The 17,599-nt window shown below is 32.9% G+C and overlaps 1 protein-coding gene across 1 annotated transcript; it reads left to right on the top strand.

Annotated features, from left to right (window-relative positions):
- Positions 1-1,216: 1,216 nt before the first annotated feature.
- Positions 1,217-3,607, top strand: LOC111378770 (UPF0481 protein At3g47200-like). The gene is made up of 2 exons (XM_023002007.1): positions 1,217-1,310; positions 2,050-3,607. Exons 1-2 carry the CDS (start codon positions 1,298-1,300, stop codon positions 3,447-3,449), a joined length of 1,413 nt encoding a protein of 470 aa, XP_022857775.1. The 5' UTR covers positions 1,217-1,297; the 3' UTR covers positions 3,450-3,607.
- The last annotated feature ends 13,992 nt before the right edge of the window (positions 3,608-17,599 follow it).

Here is a 17,599-nt window from a genome sequence, read left to right as displayed (position 1 = left end):
ACCGTCAAAAATAATAAGCTCTTGTTTGGTTTAGTTAAAAAAGTTGATTAAAATCTAAGTTAAAATCAACAATCAATTTTAACTACATATTTCATGGGACTCACAACTTTTCAACCACACATTCCATCATTTTTTTATCAAAATCTACTAAAATTTTGCTTTTTATTTAAGATTGCATTATGTGTCTATTGGGTTAATAATTTATACTTGTGAAAGATAGTTCCCAACACAATTCTAAGCTTTGTTAAAGTAGTTTAAAGTACTTCCTTTTGTGTTAAATACATCACTAGGATTGGCATACTCTTGCATTGTACTTATATTACTCGGTCTATTTGTTGTTTACTCGTAAGTAACTCGAAACAAATGAACAAAGGAGACCATAAAAATATTTATATAAATAATATGTACAATGCAGTATTACACTTAACTGCATATGATAATAATGAATATTTTAACTTCCTTTTTTCTTTAATTTTGTTTAATATTATATTGCCCACCTTACCAAACATATAAAAGAGTATACAATATGATGTCAACTATAATGAACGCAAGATTTACAATCAAATTGTTAAATAGTGAAATTAAAATGAATTTAAGGAGAGATCTTTTCATACGATAATACACTTGCGATAATATTTTTGCTTGTTCAACCCCAACTTTAATATTGTACTAAGCTTGTCTTGAAATCAATTCTATAATTCTTTTAGACAATATGTGTAATGGAACTATTTTGCTTATTCAAACTCAAAGTGCTAACCTTTGTTTGACAACTTTCCATATGTTGTAATTTTTTTGTGAAATATATTTAGTAAGTTACTAAGTTACACATCTTAAGCTCATATATGTCTTACTATTTGTAGTCTATGTTTTGTTTGCAGTCAAATTAAGAACTTTTCTGGGAGAGAGTTTTTCAAGTAAAAATATTTTTTATAAGGAAATTAAAATTATGAGTCCCATAAAATATGTGATAGAAAATGCTTTTGAAAAATAATTTCCCAAACAAGCTCTATAAGTATTTTCAATGCTTGTAATCTTGCTCTAAGATAAGCATCATCTTTACACTGTACCATTATTCTATGCTTAAAATTTGCTGAAAATTAAGTAGGAAGTTTTCTAAAGTGATTCTAAAGAATTAAGTTCGTCTAAGATATTCCCCTCTTATGACAAGTATAAATACAAGAAAATGTTTCATATGTTATTACAAACAAAAAAAAAATAACAATAATAAAATTTACTTATTACTCAAACACTATATTTTTCAGTTCTCTTGAAAATATAAATCTGCTACTTATCCTCGATGGAATCAAAAGGTAACCCCACTCCACCCGAGGGATTTTTCGTAAATATTGTTCTTCTTGTTACATTTTTCTCTAACTTATATATTGTTTCTAATTATGTCTAATTGTTAATATAGACATATTTCACAACTAATCATTATTGTATATTATCTAATGTTTTGTTGCATTCAATAATCATAGGTTATTTTTTGAGTGAGAATTGGATATAGAAGTAAAAAATTTCAAAATTCTCGTCAAGTTCTCAATCTAATTTGATTACTGTAATCACATATATGCACCAATTCTCCGCCAAAATCTAATGTATTTGCATAAAGTTGTTTAATGTGAAAAATAACATACATAACGGTCTGAAAACAGTTGGTAAAGGCTTTGCGAGTTCATTTGTCATGAAAATCTCAACATGCATCACTCCCTTGTTGTTGGAATAAACGTAGTTGTCGGAATAACCATTGTTAGGTGCCTAGCCTAGAAAGCTTCCAAATTTGCTATACATGTCCTAGTTCTAGTAGTAAATATCTATTCAAATTTTTTTCTCAAATCACATAACAGTTGACCTAAATTCGGTTGTTTGACAAAGTTTTTGATAAAAACATAAATATACTTCAATAAAAATTTGAAGAAATGAGTGATCGAAAAGTTGATAAACATTGTGAATCCCAACAAATGTGATTAAAATTAAATTTTGATTAGTTGATTAAATTTTATCAAACAAGCTGCTAATAATATTTGCTGACTCAAATTCATGCTCAAGTCCAAGGGATGACTACAGTTGAAGCCGAAGAAGATAACCAAGTTGTTAAAATCACAAGCGACAACACCAAGGATGAGTGGTTGATTTCTATAGATAAATATGTTCACGAAAAAACAAAGAAAACCCCAATAGAAAGGGTTCCATTACTGCTGCGTAAGCATAAATCATACAAAAATTGTTGTGAACCTCTCTTAGTTTCAATCGGCCCTTATCATCATGCAAATCCAAAGTTCCAAGCATTCGAGAAGATGAAAATTCCATTTGCGCAGAAATTCTGTCATGTCTGTTGTGATCAAGTTTCCATCGAGCAGTTATATGAAGAGGTGGCAAAGGTGGGTAAAAGTGCCCGCGAATGTTATGAGGAAGACCCGACTGCTCGCTATGACGATGAATTGTTCAACAGAATGATGTTTCTTGATGCTTGCTTTGTGCTTCATTTTATGTTCATCTTACGGATGGAAAATTCTTCCAATTGGATGGATAAGGAACTAAAAGACGTATATGAACAACTGTATAAGAATTTATACCATGTGGTGGGGGACTTGTTCTTGCTAGAGAATCAAATTCCTTTAGTAGTACTAAATGTTTTGATGAAATTCATGAAAAAATTTAAAGGAAATTATATTGAGAATTTCCTTGAGCTGTTCTCCATAGAGCCACCTCAAACAAATTCATGCACTGATGCTGTCAAGAATTTTCTTAAACAAATGACGGGATGCTGCTCTGAAAGTAATGCAAAAGAGAAACCAAATTTGGACGAAAGCCCTCATCTTCTACATTTTTTGCGGGAAAAGCTCATCTTCCCTCTTCAGCCTAAAGGAACAAATCAGGATGCAATGCGCCGGGAATTGTATCTTTCAGTAACCGAGCTCAAATCAGCAGGAATTTTTTTCATACCAAGTCAAACTCGAAATCTTACTGTTGTAGAGTTCAAATCTCGCCTTATTTATGGTATTCTTTCACTTCCTCCAGTCAGGGTTGATGATGTATCAAAAAATATCCTATTGAACTTGGTGGCTTATGAAATGTGTCCCCATGGCCCTCCTGATTTGTACATTACGTCATACATTTGTCTAATGAATTCACTCATTGATCATGCTGATGATGTTAAAGAGCTCAAGAAGAGAAGAATTCTTATCAACCACTTAGGCAGTGACGAACAATTGGCAGAATTCTTTAATGAGTTGTCTACTGATTTGGCACCTGATATTTTTGCGTATGCAGATGCTAAGTCGCAGATTGATGAACATTGCAAGCAAAAAGGACACATCTGGATGGCTGAATGGATTCACAAATATTTTACCAGTCCTTGGACTCTCTTGGCTTTTCTAGGTGCAATTTTCGCCCTTGCCCTTACTATGGTACAGACATATTTTGCTGTTTATCCGCGCCAAACCTGAGAAGACAAGACTTCCTAAATCAATGTTCTCGAATAAGCTCCTCAGTTGCAAAAGTTTGGTATTCTACTGTTTGTTTCCATTGTTGTGCGTTCTTAATCGTATGCTGGTGTAATAATAGAATGATGTTCCAGTTGATCCAACTTTCTCGATTCGATTCTTATGTATTGCAAGATATTATATGAATGACGATTATGAAAAAAATAAAACTAATATATCATAATTTTAAAATGACTTGCACTTCCACCTTCCATGGCAAGATGGCAATTCTTTCTAGATCCAATGTGATACTGAACTCCGATAACAAAGTTAATGTTTGTTTAATTCCATATGCCTTCCATAAGCTAAGGCACACTATTGAAGTTATCAACAACCACATAACAACTGGGAATTTCAAGTTGTTGATCGACAGTCTGTAAGACCTACATCTTATAATTACGAAAGGCTTTACCAAACATATACGAAATCCAAACATGTGTATATTCCATCAATATTGTGTGAGATTGAATCCAACAAGAAATGTCATAATCCTCTCGTTGTTTCCATAGGCCCTTATCATCATGGAAATCCTGAGTTCGAAACATTGCTCAGCAATTTGTTTGTGCCCGTAGGGATCAAGTATTGATCAAACGGTTATATGAAGAGGTGGCGATGGTAGCTGACAGTGCCTGCGAATGCTACGAAGAAGTCTTGACCGAAATCCATGATGGTGAATTGTTCATCAGAATGATGTTTCTTGATGGTTGCTTCGTCATCAGTTCATCTGCATCTTAACAAATACAGAAAGTAACAGTTTCAAATAATAGGGAAACTGAACCAGAAGAAGGTGATTCAAGCCTTTGCTATTAAACTTAGCGGCTTATGAAATTAGTCCACATGGCCCTTCTGACTTGCTCATTACGTCGAAGCCCGATCCTTGCGCTTATGCAGATGCTAAGTAGCAGATTGAAAAACACTGCAAGAATAAAAGACAAGTATGGATTGCTGAATGGATGCACAACCACTTTAGCAGCACTTGGGCTGTCTTGGCTTTTCTGGGTGCAGTTTTTGCTATTGCACTAAGCCTAGTGGTGGGTTTTTGACCCAAATTCAATTTGAAATTTTTAGAAAAATATTATTTTCTTTATTCCATGCGCTTTTATTGGGAAAATATTATTTCCTTTACTATGTGTGATTTTATTTGAAAAATATTTTTTCTTTATTCTGCATGATTTTTTATCTTGTTTCCATCTTTGTAGTATTTTTCGGGTTTACATGTATCCTTATAAATACTAGACTCTTTTCACAAGTTTTGTATTACTGAAATATAAAATAATCATGTAGGCACAATTATTGTATTTATTTTTTTCCATATTCGTCAATTGAATAAAAATTTCGCTCCTCTGACAATTAATTCTTTGCATTTTATCTTGTTGTTTGTTTGTGATCATATACTTCATATCATGTCTCATATCTTATCTCGATCCCTTTTATTTCCCAACAAGTGGTATCAAAGATATTTGTTGTAATTAGTTCAAAGTTTTCATTTTTTATAGCAGCTATGAAGTATGAAATTCGCTATTGGATCGTAATATAAGATTCTCATTGTGACAAGTGAAGATGTGAGCNATTTTTTATAGCAGCTATGAAGTATGAAATTCGCTATTGGATCGTAATATAAGATTCTCATTGTGACAAGTGAAGATGTGAGCAGTACACATGCTGATGGTTTGGATGATGAGTTGTTGGGATTTGACAAAATGCTTGCAACTTTGACAATGGAAGGATCCGAAGGCACTTTCACAAATCCATCTTCATCTCTCTAATAATTTTTTCCATAATGTTTTGAACGAGAAAAAGACAGCTGCATCATGGTTAAAGTTGATGCAAGTGGGCATGACTAAAAAACCTAACAAGCAAATTGCATTAGAAGCAGAGGTTGTATTCTCATTGTATGGTAGAATGCAGATATTCAAAAGATCATCTAGTCATATTCAAATAGATCGTTGTTGATTTGGAGACTTTAGAGGTATAGTATGATGAATAAGATTTGGCCTTAATCCTTTTATTGTTGCTCACTTCGTTTATTTTGTTTAGAGAGTATAGTCGTGATATTCTTACTATTGAAGATGCGTTTGAGGCCTTATTTTCAAAAAAGAATATAAAGCATCTGGTTGGATCTAAGGCAAGAGATAGAGAATCTAATGTCCCGAAAGTTACTTAAATATTTCATTTAGCAATTATAAAAGTTGATTTACACTTTGTAATACAAAAAATAAATAATTAAATAAATTGAAGAACTTCGTGAAATAAAATAAATTATTTTATTTTCTCATAAAAATGTTAACTAATCTAATCAACTACTGTAGTATAAATCCAGCACTTATTTTTAAAAATTCAACATCGATTTTGAACATTAAATAAAAAAAAATCGAATTGAAAAATAGTTTTCTAATTCAATACAAAATATTGAAAAAAAAATCTTAAATTCTTCATCTTGCTACGCGTACTTTGTCATCAGTCTCAACCTCCAACTCCTACCCATCAAGCATCGATAAAAATAATCTAGAATATGGAATGAATACGCTCAATACAGATTTCATGATAGTATTTTCACAATTTAATATAAAAAGCAAGTAAAGTACGCACTTAACATAATTTTGTAGTGGGATAGAACCTGCCCGTATAATTCTCACTTAGGTCATACCCATTCTCCATCTCTCCTTAGGGTATTTAGCCCTATGGATGGTTTCTACATAAATCAACATTATGATACCCTGTGGTATTACCCACAAGATCATTCTTTAATTTAGATCATATAAAATGCTTAACTTAAAACATTAAAAAGTGGTAACACAAAACCACTTTGCATTTAGAGAAATTCAGGGACGGAGCCAGACATTCGACATTGTGGGGTCAAAAATTGAATTACATTTTTTTCTAAAACAACATATTATTAATTACTACTGGGCTTGTGTGCAAATCAACAAATGGGCTTGGCAAATGGCATCCCATAGATGGATAAACAGACAGGCAATGGATCAATGTTATGTTTAATTGGGTTTGAGACATTTGGTTAAAAATAAAAAAAATCTGAAAATTTTTGTGAGGTCAACTAACCCCACATAAGGTTGTCAACGAGTCGAACTGAGTCAGCTTGCGAGCCGAAACTTGAGGCTCAAGCTCGGCTCGGTTAAAATTGTTGAGCTTTTTTCGAGGTCCGAGCCGGGCCAAGCAAAAACTCGCCCAAAAATTTTAGGCTCGACCCGAGCTTTCGGCTCGGGCCTTTCCGAGCCGATTCGAGCCGAGCCGGCCCGAGTTTCTCCCTCTCTCTTTTTTTTTTTTTAAATAAGTTGATGCCTTTTTAAGGCAGCAGCTGGCAGCATTTTAATTACAGTCATAACAATTTTTTATTTTTTATTTTTTATATTTTTTTAAACAAGGGCTCGCGGGCCGGCTCGGGCAAAGCCCATGTCCCAAAAATGGGGCTCGGCCCGAGCCTCAAGCCGAGCCCGCTCGGGCTTTTTGCGGGCCGAGTGACGGGTGGCTCGAGCCGACGAGCCCGATTGATATCCCTAACCCCACATGACCCCATGTGGGTCCGTCCTTGGAGAAATCCATGCCTAATCTGTTAAATTCCTTGTGTACATGAGCAACTTAGGAGTGAAAATTCTTGCGAACGGATCTAGAACACGCTAGAAAACCTTTTATTTTCTTTTATTTTTCTATTCTTTTCCTTTCATCTCCCTTCTCCTTTTTTTTATCACCTTTTTTTCCTCTTTCTCTCTCCCTTCTTTCTCTGTTCTTTTTCCCTCTGAATTTGTGTTAATTGAATTGCAGAACAAGAGGGTATTTATAGGTGTGATTTTGATAATGACCTACCTAGAATTTTAATAGAATTCTTAATAGAATTTAAATTGGACTCCTAAAAAAAACAAAAAAAACTTATCACATAAATTTCTAACTACATGAGGATAAGATTCTAGTATAAATATGTTAAAATTCTAAATTTATCTAAAAACCTTCATATCAAATAATATGGTAATAATTCAATAGATATCCAAATATTAAATTGTAATTTCGTAAAAACTCCTATTTTCAAGGTATAAATATGTTAAAATTCTAAACATACCTAAACACCTTTATATCAAATATCCAGATAATAACTCAACAGATATCCAATTATTAAATTATAATTTCATTAAAACTCTTATTTTCTAGGTATAAATACCTTAAAATTCTAAACTTAGTTAAACATCTTTATATCAAATAATTCGATAATAATTCAATAGATATCCAAATATCAAATTGTAATTTCATTAAAATTCATATTTTCTATCATTAGAATTATTAGTACAAAGTCCTTATAAAATGTTAAAGTTGCTAAGTTACCCTAGAATCTTAAAAACTTGCATTTATGCCTCATAATATATTTTATATAGGGTATTATAAAGCCCTTATTTTTCATGGTGATCAGAGGAGGGGTAAATTGAGGTCAAATTTCAGTAATCAGGTTTGTTATTATTGCAAAAGGCAGGGATACATTAAGAAGAATTGCAACAAACTGCATAACAAAGGTAGTTTGACTACAAGTTATGGGATGCAATCAAATATTTTAGATGAGATCAACATAGCCGAGAACTACTTAGTGGAGATTTAGTTTGGTACTGTACCTTTGGGATTTGGTTTAGGGTCTATATTAAAGAATATTACTTAGTCGAGTTTGGAGGATATGGGTAATTTCACTTTGCGACCATTACCTGTGGTTCCATCGTATTCAGCTGCTAGAAATAGACCCATTGTAGATAGGTATGCAGATGCTGATTCTGTTGCACATGCTTTTAGCATTTTTGAAGGTGTTGAGACTAGCCAGTGCCTTGTACGAAAGAATTTGGAATTGATTCTGTTACAGTGTGTGCTTCGACACCATTTGTTAATTTCTAGTTCTTTGTGAATTTTAGGAAACCCAGTGTTTGGATACCGAGGAAGAGGAGAAATATTTTTGTGTTGGAGAAAGTTTTGTTCTTGTTGAAGAGTTCCATTTTTTCGTTGTAATCGAATTTATTTTTTCAAGTGGAGAAATTTTGGAGATTTATTTGTTGTGTCAGAATTTGTGTCAAGATAGAAATTGTTGAATATGTGATCAAAAGACCCAAATTCGATTGGATTTTTTTGAAAAATATTGTTTCCTTTATTCCACGCTCTTTTATTGGAAAAGCATTATTTCCTTTATTCTACGTGGTTTTTAACCTTGTTTTCATCTTTGTGATATTTCTAGGATTTGGTATGCACCTTATATAGATAGTAAATGTCAACGTTTTGATTAACATGTGTATCAATATGTTGATGCATCAAATAGTTGCCATCTAAATTAACCAATCAGATAACATGAAAGTGGTAGATGAATCAAAGCGCCTAAAGATACATCTATTCATTCTCTATGCTCATTCCAAAATTACCCTTTTGAATTAGTGTTAGTTTTCGTACTTTGAATTATTTTTTAATTTGATCGCCGTATGAAACTGACCAAGTGTCAAATATAATTAGTGCTCATAGTGTAACTAAATTCGTATTTCAATAACCTTATTAATGTAACAAAGTATAATAATGATTAGTACCTCTCAACTCAATCACCAAACCGAATTAACGAAACATAAAGTAGAGTTAATATTATCATTAATCACATGCCATCTGAAACTTAAAAATATATTTATGTACTCATGTCTATTCCTAATTAATTACCTTTTGGATTAGTATTAGAGCTCGATCACCGTGCAAGACATTAATCAAATATAATTAGTGTTTGTCTACTAAATAATTTCTCATTCAATGAGAGTATTAGTCCAACTAAATTTCAATTACATTGACATATCTATGATAATGGAACTCTTAACATTATCGCCGATACAAACTAATCAAATGTAAGGTGAAATGAGTATCCAAAATGCTTATAGAGGGAACAAAAACTAAAGAACTCAACGGACTGACTCGTACCGCTGTTGTAATCAAAATAACTTGATCACTTGCTCATAGTCATCTGATGGATAAAAGTCATAAAACGATTTAGGTTTCTCATGGAGATATGTGAGAAGCAATAACATCTCTTTTAATTCAAAAGAGGGCCATCAACATCATGCATGTGGATTTATTATTTTGATAAAATAAATAACATAATACAGTATGATCAAAGATGGAAAAAAACATAAAAGTTTTCTAGAATATATCACCCAATACTATTTCATACAGTGTATTAAAATAATAATTGCTGACTCTAAAAATTCGTTTTATATGTAGTACTCTCACTCTCTATTCTTACCTCCATCTAAGTGAGAGCCCATTCTCTCTATAGTCTATATACACACACTCTTCTCCTCTCTGCTTTGGCATAAAAGTATCCAAACGTATATTTCATAACCAATTTTTAAATGGCGTTCAATTTATCTACATTTCTGATTACTAACCTTCGCAGAAGCAACCCGAAATGTACAAATAAAAACGTGCAATCACTCACACAGAGAGAAAAACTTCTTTTTCTAGCTGTTTTATTGTACTTCTTCTGCAACATGAACATTTGATGTAAAATCCTCTATTTTTAAGTTGTTATATGTGTCATAAAAAAATACATTTTCAAGATTAAAATAAAGGTTTTTAAATATTCTTTTGCATAAAGGGATATCATGAAAAAAAAATGCATTTTAAGAATTTTTTTGCTGTACGAGATCAATTTTCCTAAAAAAGTGTACATATAAACACTAACAAAAAAATCATTCACCTCCGTTTTGTGTACATATAAACACTAACAAAAAAAATCATTCACCTCTGTTTTCCTGTACTTTTGCAGAGTCAAAAGTGTTGGGCAATTTATTGTCAAACGACCTCTCGAACTATGATGCAACTCAGTATATTTTCTCAGTCGGCATCGAATAAATAACTAAACAATAAATCGACACCATAATGAAATAACTCGACTCCAAAACTGTTTGGGCCATTTGAAGCAACTTAATTTAATTAGTGTTGCTCATGACCTGTTTCCACTTACTTGGATGGCTAACATTTGGGAATCCACTTAGTAGCCCACTTAACAGCTTATTGGGTCTTGACCCATTACTATACCCTAATTCGCTTACCTTGGATGTCCTACTTACTTGGTTATATGAAACCTTCCTCTGTCTCTCTTCTTGGTGTGAAAACGGACGACTTCTCTTTGTGTTCTCTGCCTATTGCTATTCGGTCACTCTACTGCCTTTGAGAATGTTCTCTTTTTGTGATTTTGCCTTCCTTTGTGGTTTTCTAAGTAGGTGAACTTTTAGCAATCGTAAGTGGAGGAGCGGTTGAAGAAAGTTTAGGTTGTTTTCATATTGGTTTTGATCTTTGGATGATCTCAGAAAAAACCTTAGTGATCTTCTACTCCGCACAACATCCGATAACAAAGCTTTGTGTGGGCTTTCTTGGCCTGAATTCGACTAAAGCTGAATTCGACTAAAGCATCCAAATCTCGCCGATTTTTCAAAGGGGCATAACCTGAATGCTGCGATGACTGGCAACAGTGGCAAAGACTGTGGAGAAAAGTTTCTTCAGACAAATTGCTTGTTTTAATTTTTTGAACTTATTAATATCGTTAATTTTGTGCTTTAGATTATATAAAATTTTATACAATTTTGCCATAGACTCTCGATCTGCGATCATTGATCAATTGCATTGGAATATTTGCTAAATCTCTAAGGCAAATAATGGTGGCCCTAAATCTACAAATTTTCATCTCTCAATTTTACGGACCTTCAGACGTGGTCCGATTTGGTAAATTAACTTATCCGGGTTAAATTTCAACACTAGCACATCATCATGCAAGGTGACAATAGGATTTGAAGTTACCGTGTGGGGGTAACCATTGCATATGCTAGAAATTAGGAATTACTTGCTCTTACGTGATTGAAGTATTTTATTTTGATAAAATCCATTTAATACCTTTGTGGAATACTCCATTTGGGATTGGTTTGGTTGAAATTGTTTTTTATTAACATATTTTGCTGTTGCCTAGTTAATTTCATTAGAATACCTAGACATTAGCCTTTGGAACATTCCCTTGATCTTAGATTGCGAATCTCACGAAACCTTAGGAATCTAGAATGGTATATAACCTAACTATGATTCTATGCATTTCTATATTGATTTATAAAAATGAAAAACTCACAATTTTGATTTGGGAATTTTTAATGGAGAATGTGATTTTTCTATATGAAAACAATAGATGAGAGGTATTTTGATTCAACAAAAAGTTTTAAAAGCCATCAAAGACAATTTTCGGCTGATTTTTCAAAAGAACAAAAAGAAGAAGTCGATGAGCTTGCTTGCACTTCAATTATTTTACATTTGTCTAACGCTATTTTGAGAAAAGTGAGCAAACTGAAAACCACAAAGAACTTTAGAAAAAATTAGAGGACTTGTATTTGTTCAAATCTACTCCGAACAAGCTTTAATTAATTGAGTGTTTTTTCAATTTTAAAATGAATCCTTCAAAGAGTCTTGATGACAATTTAAACATGTTTAACAAATTTGTTCAAGATATCGTTCACTGTGAAGAGACAATGACGGAAACCTATAAAACTATAATTTTGCTTAATTCCACACCGGACACTTATAAGGAAGTTAAAAATGCGATCCGGTATAGTAGGAACACTTTGACGCCTAAAATTGTCATCGACTCTCTTCGAAGTAAGGTGATGGAGATTAAAGCTGAAAAATATGATAAAAAGGCGATGAGATTTACATGGTGCGGGATAGAACTCAATTTAAACATTCATAAAGGGTTCCATGGTGATGGCGAGTCAAGTACTAATGGTAAAAAGAATGGCAAGGGTAGGTCTAGATCAAAATTTAGAACTAAGGTTAAAAAAATGTTATGGCTGTGGAAGCAAGATTTATTTTATAAAAGATTGATATAAAGAGAAGTGTATTCTAAAGAGTAAAGAAAGATGAAGTAAATGCATTGTCTTCCATTTCCAATGTTGATAATGGTGAAGTGTATATGATTACAAGTTTTGTTGCTTATCCTGCTGAATTGAATTTAACTGTCAATTCTTGTTTGCATGAGTGGATAATTGATTCTAGTGTATCTTTTCATGTAACGTCACGAAAAGAATTGGTTTGAAAACTTTCATAAATCAAATGATGGGCATGTTGTTTTGTGTGAGAATCCTATTTATACTGTTGATGGGATTGGTGACATTACCTTAAAGTTCAACACTGGTTTCATGTATACTTTAAAGATGTTAGATACATTCCTGAACTGTTTAGGAACTTAATTTCAGTAGGAAAACTTGAAAAGGCTTACTTAACTGGTAAGATTGAAAATAGAGTTGTAAAATTGATTAAGAGTGCTCTTGTTTCCTTTAAGGTAAACAAGAGAAATGATATTTAAATCACTACTTGTAAAAGTGATAAGAGGTGTAGATCCCTTTAGCTCTTCTGTCAAGGTTGATCACACATATAAATGACACAATTAGACTACCACAAGTAGGTATTAAGGGTCTTCAACTCCTTAATGAAAGGGTGTTTTTGGTAATGATTATGTGTTTGATTTGTCTTTATGTGATTACTGTATGCTTAGTAAACATCATAAATCTTCCTTCTCCATAAGTGTTCATAAAACTAAAAGCATGCTTGAATATATGCATTCAAACTTGGGTCATGCTAGTAATTCTACCTCGAGTGGAAATATGTATTTCTTATCTATCATTGATGATTACATGAGAAAAGTGTAGGTTTATCTTTTAAAAGATAAGTTTGATACTTTCATAGTTTCGTAATTGGAAAAGATAAGTAGAGACCAAATTGGCAAAATGATTAAGTATTTGAGAACTGATAATGGTCTAGAGTTTTGTAACACTGAATTTGACAATATGTGTAAAGAAAATGGAATAACAAGGCATAAAATTTTTCCTTACACTCCCCAGCAAAACGGGGTAGCTGAAAGAATGAATAGAACTATACTTAATAAGGTGCGTTATATGATGTTAAGTTTTGGTGTTCAAAAGTCATTTCGGGGTTAAGTTGTTATGACTGCTTGTTATTTGATTAATTTGACTTCATCTGTTGCATTGAATGGTGATATTCTCATGAAAAATGGTCTGATAAACTAAGTGATTATTCTTTGCTTAGAACTTTTAGCTGTGCTGTTTTCTCATCAGAATGAAAGAAAGCTTGAACCTAGAGCTAAGAAATGTGATTTCTTAGGTTATGCAAAGGGTATTAAGGGTGGGGGCAGGAGCCAAAGGGGGATTAAGATCATTGTGAGTAGAGATGTCACGTTTAACGAGGTTGAGATGCCTTACCTTAAGACTAAATCTGAACCTATAAGTAAAGAAGAGAAATGTGAAGAAAAGGGTAAAGATGGAGATCAGTTGAAGGTGGAGTTAGGAAAACTTAGAACATTTATTCCTACCACTCTTAGTGAGGTGAAGACTCAAGTTCAACAACTTGAAGTGGAAAATAGAGAGGAGGTAATGATAAAAGAGCATCCTGAAGTAGAAAATCCCTTAACAAACTATAACTTAGCTAGGGATAGAGAAATGAGACAAAAAAGAGAGCCTAGAAGATTTGAATATGAATTTAAGTTAGCTTTTGCCCATACTAGCTATGAAAAAACCTTTGACGAGTGATCAATCAGAAGAGTGGTTTAAGACAATGAAAGAGGGGATGATTTCTTAAACTAGAATCAAACTTGGCAACTAGTACCTAGACCTAGAATAAATCTACAGTTGATTGTAAGTTTGTTTTTAAGGTTAAGGATGGTGCTAGTAAATCTAAAACCTTAATATTTAAAGCTAAGTTAGTGGCCAATGGATATACACAGAAGGAGGGTATTGATTATAACTAGATTTTTTCACCAGTTGTTAAATATATTATTATTAGGGTCATGCTTACATTAGTTGCACAATTTAAAGCCTACTTTTTTATATGTTGAACTTGATGAGCAAATCTTTATGAATCAACCAAAAGATTTTAAAAATAAATTAAAACATGATCATGTGTGTTTTTTGAAAAGATCCTTATATGGCTTAAAACAATCACCTAGGTAGCAGTATAAAATATTTGACTCTTTTGTACCCACTATAAGGTTTCAGAGAAGTAAATCTGATCATTGCCTATATTTCCAATATGATGATGCTAACAATGATTATATGTTTATATTGTTGTATATGGATAATATGTTCTTAATTGGTTCATCACCGAAATGGATAAGTAAGATAAAAACAAAGTTTAATGATAGTAAATTTGACATGAAAGATCTAGGTGAGGCCAAGAGAATCCTAGGTATGGAAATTGAAAGAGATAAGTCAAATTCTATTTTGTTTCTACATCAATCCTCTTATGTTTCAAAGGTATTGAAAAGATTTGGCATGCATGGTTGCAAACTTGTTACATTACCTTTAACTAATCACTTTGTATTATCTAAAGATCAGGTTCCATGTAATGAAAAGGAAATAGAATAGATGAGTAGGATTTCATACTCTAATGTGATTAGATCTATTATGTACTTGGTAGTTTGTACTAGATCAGATTTAGCCTTTGCTATTAGTACCCTTAGTAGGTACATGTCTATTTTGGATCTCAAGCATTGGAAGCTTTTAAATGGATGTTAAGGTATTTAAGAGGAACTAGTGACGTAGGTATAAAGTTTGGTGCTAATGAAGAAGATGTGAAATTGAAAGGCTTTATAGATGCGGACTATGCGGATGATAGAGATAATAGAAAATCCACTGGTTCCTACGTGTTTACTTTGTCCAACTCCTAGGTGAGTTTGAAGTCACAATTAAAACACATAATTACAAAATTCATGATCGAATCAGAATATATTGTTACCACTGAAGAAGCTTTGTGACTTAGAGGTTTGCTTCATGCACTTTGTGTTTTGAATGACCATGAGATAGTATATTCAGATATTCAACCTTCTATACATCTATGAAAAATCATGTCTTTCACGAATGCACCAAGTGCATTGATGTTAGGCTACACTTTATTAGAGATATTTTGTTTCAAGTGGTAAGACTTGAAAAGATATATATGCAGTGTAATCCTTAGGACATGGGCACTAAGATTCTGTCGCTGGTGAAGTTTCGAAGTTGCAAGGATCTTCAAAATATTGGTGGATGTAACTAGTTTCCAATTTTATCGGTTCTTTTATTGGAAGTATTACAAACAAGTGATAATGTTTTCTTTGCATGTCTTTTGACACCAAGGTGGAGATTTTTTGGGCAATTTGTCGTCAAAAAATCTCCCGAATTATGATGTAAGTCGGTATATTTTCTCAATCGGCATCGACCAAATGACTGAACGGTAAATCGACACCATAATAAAATAACCCCAAATCCAAAACTGTTTGGGCCATTTGAATCAGCCTAATTTAATTAGTGCTACTCATGGCCCATTTCCACTTGCCTTGATGGCTAATATTTAGGAATCCACTTAACTGCTTATTAGGCATTAACCCATTATTGTACCCTAATCCACTTACCTTGGGCATCCCTCTTACTTGGTTATATGAATCATTTCTCTGACTCTCGTCTTAGTGTTAAAATGGGTGGCTTCTCTTTGTGTTCTCTGTCTATCACTGTTCGTTCACTCTACTGCCTTTGAGGCTATTCTCTCTTTGTAATTTTACCTTCTATTGTGGTTTTCTAAGTGGGTGAACTTTTAACGACCGTAAGTGGAGGAGTGGTTGAAGGAAGTTTGGATTGTTTTCATATTGATGTCGTTCTTTGAAGAAATTGAGCCCGGAGAATATCTTAGTGATCGTCTATTCTGCACAACATCCAGTATCAGAGCTTTGTGCAAGCTTTTTCGGGCCTGAAATCGACTAAACAACATCCAAATCTTGTCAATTTTTCAAAGGAGCGGAACTTGGAAGGCGTTATTTTGGCCAAACTAGTCATCGGCCGGGCAAACTAAGGCCAAACCCAACTTTAGCAGGTAGAGATGCTCTTCCCTGAGTGACGAGTGGTGACGACGGCCATGGTGCATGACGGTGACTCTGGAGAAGCTTTCTTCATATAGGTTTCTCGTTTTAATTTTCTGAACGAAGTGGTATCATTAATTTTATGTCTCAGATTACATAGAAATTTTTTTAGATGATTTTACCCCAGGACACTCAATCAATAGGTTTCTCATTTTAATTTTCTGAACGTAGTGGTATCATTAATTTTATGTTTCAGACTACACAAAAAATAATTTAGATGATTTTACCCCTCCGACACTCGATCTACGATCATTGGTCAATTGCATTGGAATATTTAATGAATTTTTAAAGCGAATAGTAGTGGCCCTAAAGCAGAAGATTGGCATCTCTCATTTTGCACACCCATGTTTTCACTTACTATTCTAACGATATAGTCTTAATTTGTGTCTATTGTGTTTCTTTCTCGAGCCTTATCCATAGAAGAGAAGAAAATTGTTATTTTATCTATATTTGTGTGCTTTTAAGAAAATGGGCTATGCAAATATGGAGTATTTTTTATATTGGCCAAGTCATACATGCCATTTTTCACTTTGACCAAATTTTTTTTGCAATTCACCACAATGGCCTCTTAATGTATAAAAGACAAAATTACCCTTAAGTTGTTACACAATTACAAAAAAAAAAAAAAAAAAGGATATTGTTTAAAAGACTATTATACCCTTTTAAGTTATAAAGAATTCTAAACACTTTCCACTTAAAATTTCAAAATCAAATCACTTTTTTCATCTGTTTACTCAATACAAACAAAAATCGTTTAATTTTTCATCTTCTTCAACCTTGAAATCTCATAAATTTATCAAATGCTTAGCAAAAAAATTATTTCTAGCCAGCAATTCAAATCGGTAAGTATATTTACGTATTATTAATTTCATTTTCGTTGAATTGGTAAATTGTTTTAACCATTAAATTTTTTTTTTTTACATTAATAGATAAATTTTTATAATATTAGACAATTTTTTACGCAAAATTGGAAAAAAAATTATCTGAAAAAGTTCCGATAGTCGGCGCGCCAGCATTGCCAAACGACGGGCTGGATCTAGATAGCCCAAACGTTTGGGCCATCTGGATCCACACGGCTGGATCCAAACAGGTGGATCCACACATCTGGATTCGTCCCGGCTGGATACGTCTGGCTAGTCGACTAGGCCAACTATCGGTC

The sequence above is a fragment of the Olea europaea genome, unplaced genomic scaffold (genome assembly GCF_002742605.1).
Source record: "Olea europaea var. sylvestris unplaced genomic scaffold, O_europaea_v1 scaffold1869, whole genome shotgun sequence".
NCBI classification, from domain to species: domain Eukaryota; kingdom Viridiplantae; phylum Streptophyta; class Magnoliopsida; order Lamiales; family Oleaceae; genus Olea; species Olea europaea.
The sequence above is the reverse complement of the archived record's forward strand: the minus strand, read 5'-3'. Positions and strand labels throughout refer to the sequence as shown.